The sequence below is a fragment of the Pteronotus mesoamericanus genome, unplaced genomic scaffold (assembly GCF_021234165.1).
Source record: "Pteronotus mesoamericanus isolate MK-2021 breed Mesoamerican mustached bat unplaced genomic scaffold, CSHL_Meso_final scaffold_174, whole genome shotgun sequence".
Lineage (NCBI taxonomy): Eukaryota > Metazoa > Chordata > Mammalia > Chiroptera > Mormoopidae > Pteronotus > Pteronotus mesoamericanus.
In genome coordinates this window covers 7,978,439-7,992,199 of record NW_026555309.1, presented here as the reverse complement: position 1 = coordinate 7,992,199, position 13,761 = coordinate 7,978,439, and the positions used below count along the sequence as shown (strand labels likewise).

General features: G+C 42.0%; 1 protein-coding gene across 1 annotated transcript in view; it reads right to left on the bottom strand.

Moving 5' to 3' along the window:
* The window catches only part of ADHFE1 (alcohol dehydrogenase iron containing 1), a 35,361-nt gene extending 22,751 nt beyond the window's left edge, over positions 1 to 12,610 (bottom strand). The window contains exons 1-7 of the mRNA XM_054590218.1: positions 12,530 to 12,610; positions 5,821 to 5,858; positions 4,095 to 4,141; positions 2,733 to 2,786; positions 2,398 to 2,552; positions 2,057 to 2,253; positions 505 to 582 (exon numbers count right to left, since the gene is read on the bottom strand). Coding sequence (XP_054446193.1) covers positions 505 to 582; positions 2,057 to 2,253; positions 2,398 to 2,552; positions 2,733 to 2,786; positions 4,095 to 4,141; positions 5,821 to 5,858; positions 12,530 to 12,588 — 628 coding nt within the window. The 5' untranslated portion in view covers positions 12,589 to 12,610. The remainder of the gene's footprint in view (positions 1 to 504; positions 583 to 2,056; positions 2,254 to 2,397; positions 2,553 to 2,732; positions 2,787 to 4,094; positions 4,142 to 5,820; positions 5,859 to 12,529) is intronic.
* Positions 12,611 to 13,761: the final 1,151 nt, after the last annotated feature.

Sequence of the window (13,761 nt, the reverse complement as noted above, 5' to 3'; positions counted from 1 at the left end):
AAGATGGAAAGCAGAACAGTGGTTACTGGGAATGGGACTGGAGGGATTGTTTTGGAGCAATGGTGATGTTTTGTATCTTGATTGGGTGGTAGTTATATGTGTGTCCATATCTGTCAAAATCTATCAAACCAGGCTCTTATAATGTATGAATTTTATTATATAAAATAATACCTTAATGAAATTGATTTGAAATGTAAAAAAGATGTCCAAGAAAGGGAATAACCCTTTATTATTGACATGCTGTCACTAACTTTGGCAGAAAAACGGCCAATCAAGATTCATAGCATTTCAATATTCTTTTGTAGGTAATTCTCAGAAAGAAGCTTGTTAGACTGTTTCATATTTTTATATGTACTTAGAAAAAGAAAAAATGTGCATATGTACATACCCTTCCCTTAACTCCATAACTCTTTGATTGTTAAATATTAGGATTAAATAAGAGGGGCTATATTTGAAAGGTAAAAGAGATAATTTTTAAAAAAAGTTAATGGGCAAAGTTCTTACCAATTTTTACTTTCAAGGGCTCATAGTCAAAAATGGCAACTCCAGTAGTTTCACTTCCAGTTCCTGAAGTAGTTGGGACTTGAACAAAATAATATTAATATTAATAAAGCATCTAAATGAAGTGGAGATACTTAATTCAGCCTTACGAAAAAAGGGGCAAAGTTAGAGAAGGAAGCTTTGCTGCCCCTGTTTCTTGTCTGATATGTATATCTCTATTAACATGTGTATGCTTCACATGTACGTGTGTTTGTATTAACACATACATATGACAGCACAAGGCCTGTGCCAGCATTAACATGCATTTTAACATGCATGATATCCACAATCATAGTGACATGCATGTGTAACAAGCACATGCATTTTGACATGTATGTGGTATGTAGACATGTGCTAGCGCATATAAATGCCCATGTCTGTATCAACACATATGTAGGTTTAACATGTATGTGTGCTGTCTTTTTCTGTATTAACAGTGAGGTGCTCTGGGAACCTTGTGCTCCTATAGGGACAGAACTGAAGCAGCTGCAGTTGGATATTCAAACACAGGCTGCTGGGCAACTCCAGGAAGAAACCTTGTATTTGCCTCTCTAAAAGATGTCTTTATTCTCTCTTGGCAGCAAGCACAGTAACGCTCTGCCTTTGCTGGGCTCCTGGTTCTGTAGTTCTGTCAAGCTTCTAAACTTTACTAATCACCCCTCTGTGTGATGCCACACAGTTTCACCAGAGGGTTCCATTTGCCAGACATCAATTATGCTGCTCCCTGCTGATTGCTCATTCACATCAAAGCGGTTCATCTGCCACCAACTCACTCCTATCCCATCACAGGCCTGTTAACAATGGGGGCAGAAGAGAGAAGACAAGACTTAAAACTGGTATTTTCCGGTGACCAATTAGTGCATTTTAGCTATCAAACTTTAAATGGTAATATGCTAACAGTTATAAAATGAGAGGGAAGACAAGACAGAAAGCTGCTACGGTCTGTGTGAAACAGACAAGCTATTCTGACTTGCATTTGCATGTCTGTGCCCCTTGTGGCCACAGAGCAGATGTCTCCCGGAGCGATGGGGCCATGCTGGCCACATGTTCCAGGGCAGAGACAAAGCCTCAGGTCAGCTGAAGGGTGATTATGTGGAAGAAAGGGTGGAGTCAACACCAGAAGAATAATAGTACATGTTCCACTTAAACTCCACAGTGGCTGGTAGAATGGGACAAAACAGAGCGGGGCTTAGAAGACAAACCTACCTGTAGAGGGATCTAATGATACATAAATAATGACCTTCCCTCCTTCTTCACAGAGTGACTTCGTAGCTTAAATATGCACACTTTCCTACCACTGGCCCAAATTGTCTCTTTCTGTGCAATAATGAAGATCAGTATTTTAAACATAAATGCATTGCTATCTGTTCTGATCTCTAAAGAAAGTACTACACTGAAATGAAGAAATCAGAAAGCTTTAGAAACACATACCTTAAATTCCTGGCTTGCATCTTTCCTAAGGCCTTTTGTCAATTACAAAACAAAACAAACGAACAAACAAGCAAACAGTCTTTACCTGCAATCAGAGGCTTAAGAGGCACAGACACAGGTTTTCCCTTCCCAATGGGGGCACTGACGAAATCTAGGATATCAGAGTGAGGGTTGGATGCATACAGATTAGCGGCTTTACAGGTGTCCATGGTGGAGCCACCACCCACAGCAACATAGGCATCAAAAGCTCCCTTTTTGGCAAACTCAATAGCTTCCATGAAGCTGCAAGAAAGTAAAAGAAAAGCCATTATGTTATATTTTTCAGAAACAAACTGGCATGTCAGTTAAGTAATTCTTGGGGCAAGTTTCAAGCAACAGTGATATGTACGGGCTTCCACTTAAAGTAAATTAACAATAAAAAAATACCTTCTATCAGTTGGTTCCACCCTCACATTATCATAAACCTTAAAGTTTATACCATTCTTCACTAGGGAGTCCATAACTATTTGTGCAGGAGGGAGTTGGGAGAGATTCTTGTCTGTCATCATACAAACATTTTTAGCACCCATGTTTTGTAGGTCCTACAATAACAAAAATAATTTATAAGTTAGGTTTGATTGCACTAGAAATGTAATAGACATTCCTGGCCAACTTAACATTAAACATTTTTTTAAAACAAAGGACTCAATTATTATCCATTTGTACTTGTTTTAAAAGATATGTAACCTCTACAGTAGACTCTAGAAACCTTAAATACTTGCCATTCCCACTTCCTTTGTAACTCCTGCTCCATATCTAATATTTGAAACAGCCATCTAAAAAAGAAAAAAAAAAAGGGATTTTGGTGATGGTGTGAGAGATTGACCACTTCATTTCTAAAAGCCTGAAGTGTTTCCTCATTGCCTAGAGAATAAAGTATATATTCTGTAGCATGGCCTTCCAGTGCACCCCATCTGGCCTCAGACTCACCATCCTTCTTTAAGCAAATCTTGGCTCTAGCCACATTGAAAGTACTTATCTTTTTCCAGACACATCATAAACTCTCAATTGTTCCCTCAGCTTGAAATGCATGCCTTTCCTTGTTTCCACAAATAAGTTACCCCTCAAACTTCTTATTTTTCAATTTAAATGTTGTTGATTCCTCATGTATTTTCACTTCTTCATTCATTCTTCCAACCATTCATCATCCAATCATTCATCTATCCAACTACCCTTGCATGCATATATCCATCCATCCATCCAATTGTCTACCTGTTTTTCCACCCACCCAGTGCTACTGAGTGCCTGCTACATTCCAGGTACTGTGCTAGGCTCTGGTTGTACAACTATGAACAAGAGAAACAGTCTCATAAAGTTTACAACTGAGAGAAGAGCTTTTAAACTGATGGATAAATAGCCATTATTGGCCTAAAGATGTGTTTTGCTTGATCCACATTATGTTTATATTTCTTCTTTTTTGAATTGGCTCATAATTCTTAAAAATCAGGATAAAAATATCCAATGTGACTGTCTAATCTCTCTTGAATAACAGGGCAGCATAGGCTGCACTCTGTGTGGCAGCAATCACGTGGGGCTGAGTGGAGGACACAGTCTTCAGGTCGGCCTGTGCGCTCAGTGAATTCAGCATTGTCCTCACCCACCCAGTTCATAGACTGGGTAACTGTCAGCCTCTGGTGACATTTAATTTATGAGTCCTAAACTAGGAGCAGACGTGGATTTAAACAAATAATTATGTAAGTACAGTGGGACAAAAATTCATCAGAATTGATTATTCCTTTATTTTTGTGTCAAAAGATTACTTGAACCTCTTTGGGGATTGTTATACTTACAAAACTAAAGAAGATTTAAATACAACAAATGTAAATTGAAGTTTGTAGCTGGAAATTTGTCCTATTTTAATGGCTGTACAGAAGATGGTATTCTAGACATTACTCATGTTATCATAAGATTTATATTTCATTATCCTAACAAGGTACTTTGCTAAATAGGGCCTTGATCAAATATTGAGATTAGGGGACATCAATTAATAACAGACTTCAAATGATATAATAATGCATTAGCAAAATACTCTAGTTGTAATTTTGAGATCATTCATAAAAGAAGGAATGACTGATTAAATTTACCTCAAAGGCATAATCTGTTGTTTTTCCTGAAGGTGAAAGCCCAGGAGCTAGAAATGTAAAACTTAGTATCAGAGTAGGCCTCAAAAACAAAACAAAATATTGTTATTTGATAGTAAATTAGTACTCTAGTAGTGAACATAATAAGCATCTCTCTTGAAGCCTTACCTAAAATATATTTTTCAGGTTTCATTGTTGCATATCAAATTAAAATTAAAACCTGTATTTTAAGAAAATGTAATGCTAACTTGATGCTGATTGTATGAAAATAAATTTACTTAAAATATTTTCTCTGTTGAAGTTAAAATACACTTTTGAAAACATAATGTGTAAAAATCTTCTAGAAAAAAAAATCTTCAAGGCTCTAGAGTTGGATTATTGTTAAAGAACAACTATTAGTAAATTTGTTACTGAGAATCTTGATTATACTTCCTATAGCAACTGTCATCATTTGTTTCAATTAATATTTTTCCATGGAGGTTAATTATCACAGTAAGATATTTCTATTTATCAAGGTTATAAATATAAAAGTTTTAGTTTTCTTTGTGAAATTTAATAAAAATTTTTATAAATTGATATTTCTTTGCAACAGTTGTAGGTACAGCAAAAATGATTTTCTTTCATATTGGAACAACAAGAGGGCCCGACTAAATGAATTTTATCTTTGTTTTTATCTTATTTTTAAATCAGTCCTGGTTAGTCTAATCTGTTGCTGTTGTGACTAAAGTTTTAGAAATGACATAAATTGGATCTTATTAAACAGTGAAATTAACTTTCCCTAAATTACTAATTTCATTTGCCCAAATAGGAAATTCCCAATTCTCTGTTGAAACCCAGTAAGAATTGGAGAAAATCAGCTGAAGACAAAATTCTGCACATGTTCATGAGGGCCTGAAGGCTGGGGATGCTTCTGCTTGGCAGATGGCTGTGAATGAGTGGGAGGCCCCTTGGCTTGCCCTGAAGTGCGAGTCCCTGCCCTGGCAGGCAAAGCACTCAGTTTTTCTATCTCTGTTCCATTCCCAATGGGCTTTTCTGGGGGTTTCTGCTTCGGATCCTGTTTGGCCAGCCCCCTTACCCACTTTTCATCCCTCTCCTTGCCTTGCTGTTTATATTTGACCTTTCCTTCCAAGAGGTGAAATCAGTGAAGCTGCAATGAGCTTCCTGCTGGTCTGTGGACAATGGAGTCGGAAAGGATTAAGACATTTGTAGGAACTAAAAATTTTTGTCATTATTTTTAATTATTAAGAAATAGAATGCTATTTTACTTATTTTAATTTCATTTTTAATAGAATGTTTTTTAAAAATTAATACACAAAATTTTTCATTTTTGGAACCACCTTGCTCTTTAGCTTCTTTCTCTTTTGAGATGTATTAGAACCTTCAAAAGATTTCATCTTTATTAATTATTTGATGACTCAGACAATCTTAAGAGGCTCTCCACGGCATCATTTTTAGCTTTGGTAAACAATTCTATTTAAAATAGAAAAACATTATAAATAGCATTAAATATATATTTGAGCCAAACACATAATCAGCAGCATACATTCAGCTAACATTGTGCAATTAGAACTACATATTACCAATTTCAAGTGAAAAGGCAACCATTTTCATCAATCTCCCTTTCATATCCCTTGGTTTTCTTGCTTTTACCCTTTTTCCAAATGTATTGGAGTGTCAACTGTGAAAACGGAAATTGTGGCCAGTTTAAAAACACAATATGTATCATTACCTTGGGAATAAGTATGAGAATGAGTTGGGCACTGGCATCTAGGGAAAAGGAGAGAAAAAAAAGGAAAAACTGTAAAGTGAAACTAGAAAATCAAAAGATAAGAAGACAAGTAACTCTCTTCTGCAGTCTGAGTCTTAAGATGTTAGCAAAATAGTAGTTATTGGTAAACACTGAATATAGAAAACCCCCCAGAAATCACCATGGACAAAAAAGTGGCCTGAGTCTTTCCAGTGTTGTAAGCTCATTCTTTCATTAATATTTTAGCACTACTTAATAAATGCCTGCAGGGAGCTGAAATGAGCACTCTGGGGACACATGTAAGTTTGAGACAGAGTCCCTGCCCTGGGTGAGGTCCCAGCTCTTAGAAGCTTTTCTTAGAGTTAGAAGCTTTGACCAAACTAACCCAAGGTTAACTATTCGCACACCTTATTTCTCCCACCTGTGTTTTCCCATTGTCCTCAAGGTGTTTAATTTTCCTTCAAACACGTTCTGGGCCTCTTCCACTGGCCTCCCTGAGACCACCTCCCACTTCCATCCTTTCTCCCTCAAATTTCAGGGACCAGCAACCGTTTCCAAGACTCCCCGTGCTTGTCGACTTCCTGTCTAAAAAGAGCTCACACCTGTCCTTCTACCCTTGCCTTCCGCGTTACCTTCCCTGTCCCGGTAGCATCCTTGTTCTTGGACAGTCTCTTCCCTGGCTTCCTTTTGTCCTGCGCTCCATGTTTGAGCGCTGAGAAAGGGTTTTGTTTGTATTTATTGCCCAGCGGACCTTGTCACAGTGGGGTTCCTATAGATGCATGAATGTATAACCCCCCCGCCCCCATTCAAATTTGTAATGAAAACATCTGAAGGGGAAGGAGAAAGAAGGAAAAGCGTTGAATTCAAGGATAGTCAAGATCTCAAAAACAGCACTACGAAATTAAAACCAAAGGGAAGCCAGCGTGAGCTCTACGGTGAGTCAAGGCTGCCATCTCGTGGGGACCATTGAGCACGCCAGGTGCTACGGGTTTCCCAGGAGCGTCCCAGCTGGTCTGATCCAGCTGCAGGCTCCCACACAAGAAATGAAAGTAGGCAAGGCCAAGGTGTTCCCTCCTTCATAGGTGGGCTTATTGCCCTCCAAGGACAAGAAAAGAGAGGCAAAGGGAAGAAAAAAAAAAATCAAACTCAAAGCCTTCCAATGCCACCCACCCACTCCTCTTTTTATTTTATATTTTTCAGGCTCTGAGGCTACCTCCATTATTTCTACTCCTTATTTGTGCTCTGAATCCCATCCCCTCTTGCCTTATCCATCTGTCCTGTATTTACTAGTCCTCCCCCTTACCTGATCCCTGTGATACCATGTTTAAGAGTTTCATGCTTAGAACTCTCAACCTCTTGTCCTTTCCAGCTTGCTCATTCTCTGGTTCTGCACTCTTGACCTACATCTCCCGGCTCCATTTCCTTGCCTCCCATACATTCGCTGGCCCCCTGAAATCGGCTGCTGTCTTCACAAGTCCCAGCTTTCCTGTGGTGTCCTCACTTGTCAGACCTCCTCCTAGCACCTTGCTCTCATAACATTGGACACTGTGGGCCACCCCTCCCTGGGTGGTTGAAATGCTCTTGGCTTCCAGGACTCCCCGTTCTCCTCTCCCTGTGGCCTCTTTTCTCTGCCCATTGCTTAAATGTTGGCTTCTGTCCCGGGCTCACCCCTCAGCCTTTATAACCAACCATGCATCAAGGCCCCCAATATTTCTCCACCCAATCCATCCCCTGCTTTGGGGCCCTCTGCCACTCTCTGGTTCCGGTGTCATCTCTCATTTGGCTTACTGTGAAGTTCCCAACGTGCTTCTCTTTGCTCCACCTGTGCCACACTGTGGCCAGGGGTATATTTCCAATGATGTCCCTTCCTTGTTTAAAAATATTTTGGTTTGTCATGGCTCTTAGGATAAAGTTCAGATGTGGCCCTCCCAACCTCTCCAGCATGGCTCCTCAGTACCCTCCATCTTTTGGGCTGAGCTCTTGAAAAATTAACTTGGTTCTTTTCTTTTAATCGACCATACACACTCTTGCCTCTAGAACTTTGCCCTTGTTATTTCCTTTGCCTGGAACTTACTTCCCTCCAACCCCCCTCTTTTGGATAACCAGTGTTCTTTTCTCTTGCCAATTCTGCTGTCAGTTCCACTGGACAGTCTTCCCTAAGGCCTGAAGGCCACCATAGACATCCTCTCTGTGATCCCTGCACCTCCCTTCCCATTAAAACTGTTATCACACTGTATTGTTGGTGCCCTTTTCCTGTTCCCATCTGCCTGGAGACTGTAAATTTTGTGATAACAAGGCAAGAGCTAACCTTTTTCACTTTATCTGCAGTGGTTAGCACAGTGCCAGGCACAAAGTAAGCCCTTAATACTGATTGAATGAGTGATGAATTAAGACATTTTAAATCCCCTGACCGTCTCTCTTTTCCTGGTGTGCAAAGACACAGAACCTGACGGGGGAAGGGAGAATAGACTGTGGGCTCCCCCACCTTCTTAGGATGGCCGGAAGCAACTGATGAGCTTCTTGGCTCCTTCGAGAGGTAGAGGAAACCCCAGTTTGAGCAAGCCCCTCACCCACCCACCTCCTGGCTCTGGCCCACCCATTCTGGCTTCCTTCCTTGCATCACTGGTAAACTGGCCATGCTTTTAGCAAAGGCCTGCCCCTTGCCTGTGCACTACATCCCAGCTCCACTCAAGCGCATGACTAGTTGTTCTTCCTTCTCTTTCCTTATCATCAAAATTTCCCTCCGAATAGATTTTTCCCCATATTATATTAGAAAGCAAACAGCTTTCAGCAGCTGTGAAACTGAGGAGATACCAACTGGGCTGAGGACCTCAAGTCTTATTGTCCTCCTCCCCCAAAGGCCCTCAATAAAATGGTTTTATCTCCCCCCAACCAAAAGCAAACAATAACCTTCTCTTGCTCCTCTTCCCTTTCTTGATGCAGCCCCCACCTCCCTCCTTCCCTTTTGCTGATTTTATCTGCTCTCTCCCATTTTTCTCCTCTGCTCTGGAACCTCCTCCAATTAGCTCTTGTCCCATTTTTCCACTGACAAGGTCACTAAAACCCTCACCTTGCTAAAATACGACTCACTTCTCAGTTCAGTCTTCACCTTAACTGAGCTGTCAACAGCATCCTCCTGTTCATTCCCTCCTTCCTAGAAACTTTCTTCCCTTGGCTTCCAGGACACCACTCTCTGGCTTTCTTCCTCCCACCCCGGCTGCTTGCTCCTTGTCTAATTTCTTTTCATGCTCTTGAGTCTGAATACTAGAGGGTCCTAGGGTGCAGACAATGGACCTTTCTCTTTTCTTTCCACACTCACTCCCTGAGTGACCTTATCTGGTCTCATTACCTTGAATACCTTCTATGTTGATGACTTCTGCATTCATCTTCTAGTTTAAACCTCTTGCTTTAATTCCGGATCCAACTGCACTTGAATGTCTATTAGGCATCTCAGTTTCCCTGCCTTAGACTCAGCTCCTGGTCTTTCCTCAAAGCCTCCTCCTATCCCCAGTTGAACCGGCAACTTCATCTTTCCAGTTATTCAGGTAAAAAATATTGGGGTCATCCTTGGCCACCCACCTGGCCCCCAATGTCTATGACCTCATCTCCCCCTCACGCACCCTGCTCCAGTCACCATGTTCTGAAGCCACACCAGGTATGCTCCACCTCTAGGCACCTTCCCAGAGAGCCACAGGGTTCACTCCCTCCCTCCACTGGGCTTTCGGCAAGTTAATTCTCAGTGAGTGTGGTCAGCTGTGCCCCTGAAGATATCTGGGGTCTTTATCCCTGGAACCTGTGAATGTTACTTGAAAAAGCACATCAGCTGGTGTGATTAAATTAATGATTTTGAGATGGAGAGATTATCCTGGATTATCTGGCTGGGCCCTAAATGTAATCACAAGCGTCCTCCTAAGGGAGCCCGAGGGAGACTTGACACAGCAGGCACTGTGACTGCCGAGGCGAGATTCTACAGTGCTGGCTGTGAAGATGGCGATGGGGCCACAAGCAGAGGCGTTTAAGAAGTGCAACTCCAGGAGCTAGAAAGAGCAAGACAATGGATTCTTCCCTAGAGCCTCTGAAGGGAGAGTGGCCTTCATTTTGGCCCAGTAAAATTGACTTTAGACTTCCTGAACTTCAGAACTGTAAGAGAACAAATGTGTGTTGTTTTAAGCCACCACATTCACGGTAATTTGTTACAACAGTAATAAGAAATAGTGAGGTCTTCTCTGACCGTCTTTTCTAAAATTGCATCCCTTCTCCAACATCCAATCCCCCTTTACTTTATCTTGCTCATCAACATCTAATTTACTCTAAACTTACTAGTTTATTGTTTGCGCCACCTGCTCCATACATATACTTAAGCTCCAGGGATGTTAGGCTGTTTTGTTCCCCACCGTACCCCAGGGATGAGAACACTGTAAATCTGCAGTTAATGTGATGGCTTTCCCTCATGTCTTTGGCCAGGACTCATATCCTTTAATGCTGGTTCCTTTTCCTCCATTTCAGAGTGCAAATTATTTGCAAATCCAGATGCCTGAGGAGGCCAGCAGGTACTGTAAATGAGAGGGCAGAGCAGCTCAGAGCAGCTGCTGTGCGGAGTGCGGGGCTGTGCCGGGTCTCTCAGGCAGCTGGAGTGCTCCCCTGTCCGCCGGAGGTGGCCACCGCCTCACCTCAGCGCCCCCACCCCCGACGCTTCTCCTGGATGTGGGCCCCATCATGCCATTTTCCAACTTTTCCAATTTTTATTTGAAATCGCCCACTTTTAAATGCTTACCTTATTTAAAAAACAAAACAAAAAACATGTGTAGGACAAACAAAGCACCATGTTGCCACTTGGACTGTAACAGTGCTGTTCTCCAAGGCTTCATTCTCAGCCCTTTCCTCCTATGTTTACAGTTTGCCAAGACCTTTGCTTCCACACTCAAGGTGAGTTCTCAATTTGCTCCTGAACCCCAGAACAATATAATCAATTCCCAGCTGGGGGTCTGCATCTGGACGTACCTGAGGCATATCCAACTCAAAATGTCCAAGACTTAAAGCGAACCCTTTTATAGTCCCGATTTTGGTAAATGTCCCAACTGTTTACTTGATGCCCCAGCCAGAAACCTCAATTTCTCCTTGTCTCACTAAAAATATGCAAAATCTTGCTGATTCTAACCAACTCCTTGATATTTCTCATATCTGCCTCTTGTACCAGCTGCCTTTCCTTGGTGTCTAAAGCCATCACCTTTGAGCTGGAGCACTACAATGACCTCTAGTGTTTTCTCCTCTGTACATTGCCACCAGAAAGCTCTAATATAATTCTAATTATGCCACACTCCTTTCTCATGCAACCATTCTAAAAACACGACCTACATGAAATTTCCAGGGGATAGGAATGGTGTTGTTTGGTGAAAAGGTCTATGATGATACAGGTTTAGGATGAAGAATTTAAATACAACTGTACACAGTTTCCCAAACCTATCTGGCCATGGAATTCTTTCTTCATGGGGCATTTCATGATATTAGTATTTCACAGTAAGAATTACTGCTTCCATAATTTTCCATTATCCACAGGACATAATTCTTAGATGAAAACAAGAACTGCAAAACCATAATATATGCGTTTATATTATGGCTGTGCCCTTCGCTTATCTGTGTGACACCGGAAAAATTCTTCCCTTCCAAGCCTTTATTTCTTTACCTGTACTATGAGGATATAATATAATATTGCACAGGGTTGTTGTAAGGATCACAGTTGCAATTAATAGTATGTGTAAGGTGTGTAGGACAGTGCCTGGCACACGGTAAGTGCCCAGTAAATTCTATTTTCTACCCATGATTTTTCACCATCAGTCTTCTCCTATGAGGGGGCTGGAGGGTGCAGATTGTCTACATCTCTTGTCTCTGGTGCTTCTCTTCCCTTGGCCTGAAATTTTTCTCTAGTGCCCATTAATCCTTTTTTTTTTTTTTTTTTTTTTTTTTAATCTCCACCTGTTTAAATTTTTCCATGTATACCCTGGCCCATTATTGCACCTCCACATTCAGCAAATATTTTATCAGGTAGCTACTTATGCATCTTGCATTTTTTTCCTTAACGGAGGAGGAGTCACACATGTAATAACATTTTAACACTGCTGCTGTAATAGCACTGCACACACAAGGGAGTGAAGCTTCTGGTGATTTCTCTGCTCCATCCTTCTTTTCTACACCCTCTGTCCGTTGCATTAGGCCCAGATCCGTTTTACAAGCCCTGACCCCTCAAGCCAATATCCTACTAGACTTCACACTGCTCCAGAATCTTTCATCTTTGTATCTCCAGCTCCTAGAACAGTTTTTTGGCATATAACATGCACCCAGTATAATGTATTGACTGGACACGTGAATTTGTCTTGGTCATTATGCCAAGCCATGCGCTGTCTACCGCAATGTGGGACCAGGTACTGTCCTCTCTGAGCCTGTTTCCTTAACTGTACATAGGACAGCGTAAAACCTGCCTCACCACGCAGTTCGTGGTTGCATGACACACTGACAACGCTGTCTCGCCAGACGCAAAGCAGCCGCGCACTGCGGTAGCCCCCTCCCCAAGTTAATGAATGTATCCTGAGGAAGGACGTGCGGGGCCCGGGCGGACCACACCCAAGGGGGGCTTGCGTGGGCACGGCGGCATCCTCGGGTTCCCAGCCTGCCCGCCCGCTGGGCCCGCACTCACGCTGCGCGTTGCAGTAGCCTCAGCAAGTGCGCGACCCGGGAGCGGGAGGCGGCAGCCATGACTGCAAGGTCGTCTCCCTGTGGCCCCGCCCCCGCTCGTGCCGGCCAATTCCTATAGCGCCTTCCTCCTCCCCCCGCCCACTCGGCCGGGACTGCCCACCCACCTCGCTAGATCAGCCCCCCAGGGTTTCCCGCCGGGGTTCAGGACCACTTTCCCACGAGTTAAAGCCTCAACCGCCCCAGCAGCAAAGTCTCCCCCCCATCCATCTCTGAAATTGCTGTAAGAGTAACTGCTCGGTAGGGTCTTGGATACTTACGTCTATCTGAAACTCTCTAGTTCACATGTGGAAAATGAGAAAAGCAAGAGCCTTCCTTTCCCACTCATTTCTTTAAAATGCTATTCTGACTCCTTAGTTTCAGAAAAAATTAAGACACTCCATTTAAACTTTTAACAAACGAGGACCCTGCAAAAACCGTGAGGGTCCCTTTTTACAGGGCTTGTGTTCAACTTCTAAATCAAGCAGGAGTAAAAGCAAAAACAATATCCAAACAAAACAGTAACCTGACCACCTCCCTCCACCACTAACTTGAGATTCTATAAAGTTAAATGTTAAATGCTCTGTGATTGGCTTGGATTTGATGAAGTTGTTCAGAATTCCATTAAATGGTTTCATGAGTAGTTAAAACTTTTTATCATTAGACTATGAGGGCATAGCAGCCCCAAGTGCATCCAAGTGGAAAAGCTGATCAATGGATCAACTTGGTGAAGCTCAACTGTAACTCAGAAAGTATCCTACGTAGTGATTGAGCATGTATCTTAAGTAACCTGCAAAAAGTCAGTATTTTCGTTTGAAAAAAATTCCCCATTTTAATTTCCTATCAATTGTCAGACTAAAGAGCAGAGTGGCTCTCGGCTCTGTAATAGCAGCAACCCCCCCCCCCCCCCCCCCCGCGCCCCGGATGCTAGATCTACTATGAATCTTTTTTCAGGAGATATTTATTTTTACAAAGATGAGTTACTAAGGTCAAATAGGAAGAAGAGACCCAGAATAGCTGTAAGTATTTTGCCACCTAAACAAACCAGGTCAGGTCACTTTTACAAATTAATCAAAAGATAGTAAAATGCTGTTCAAGTAAGAAATCTGTAAGTTTTCTGTCTTCCCAACAGATCCTACTTGAAATGTTAAATAAATCAGGGACATACACATTGAAAGACTTGAGTATTTTCTGGAT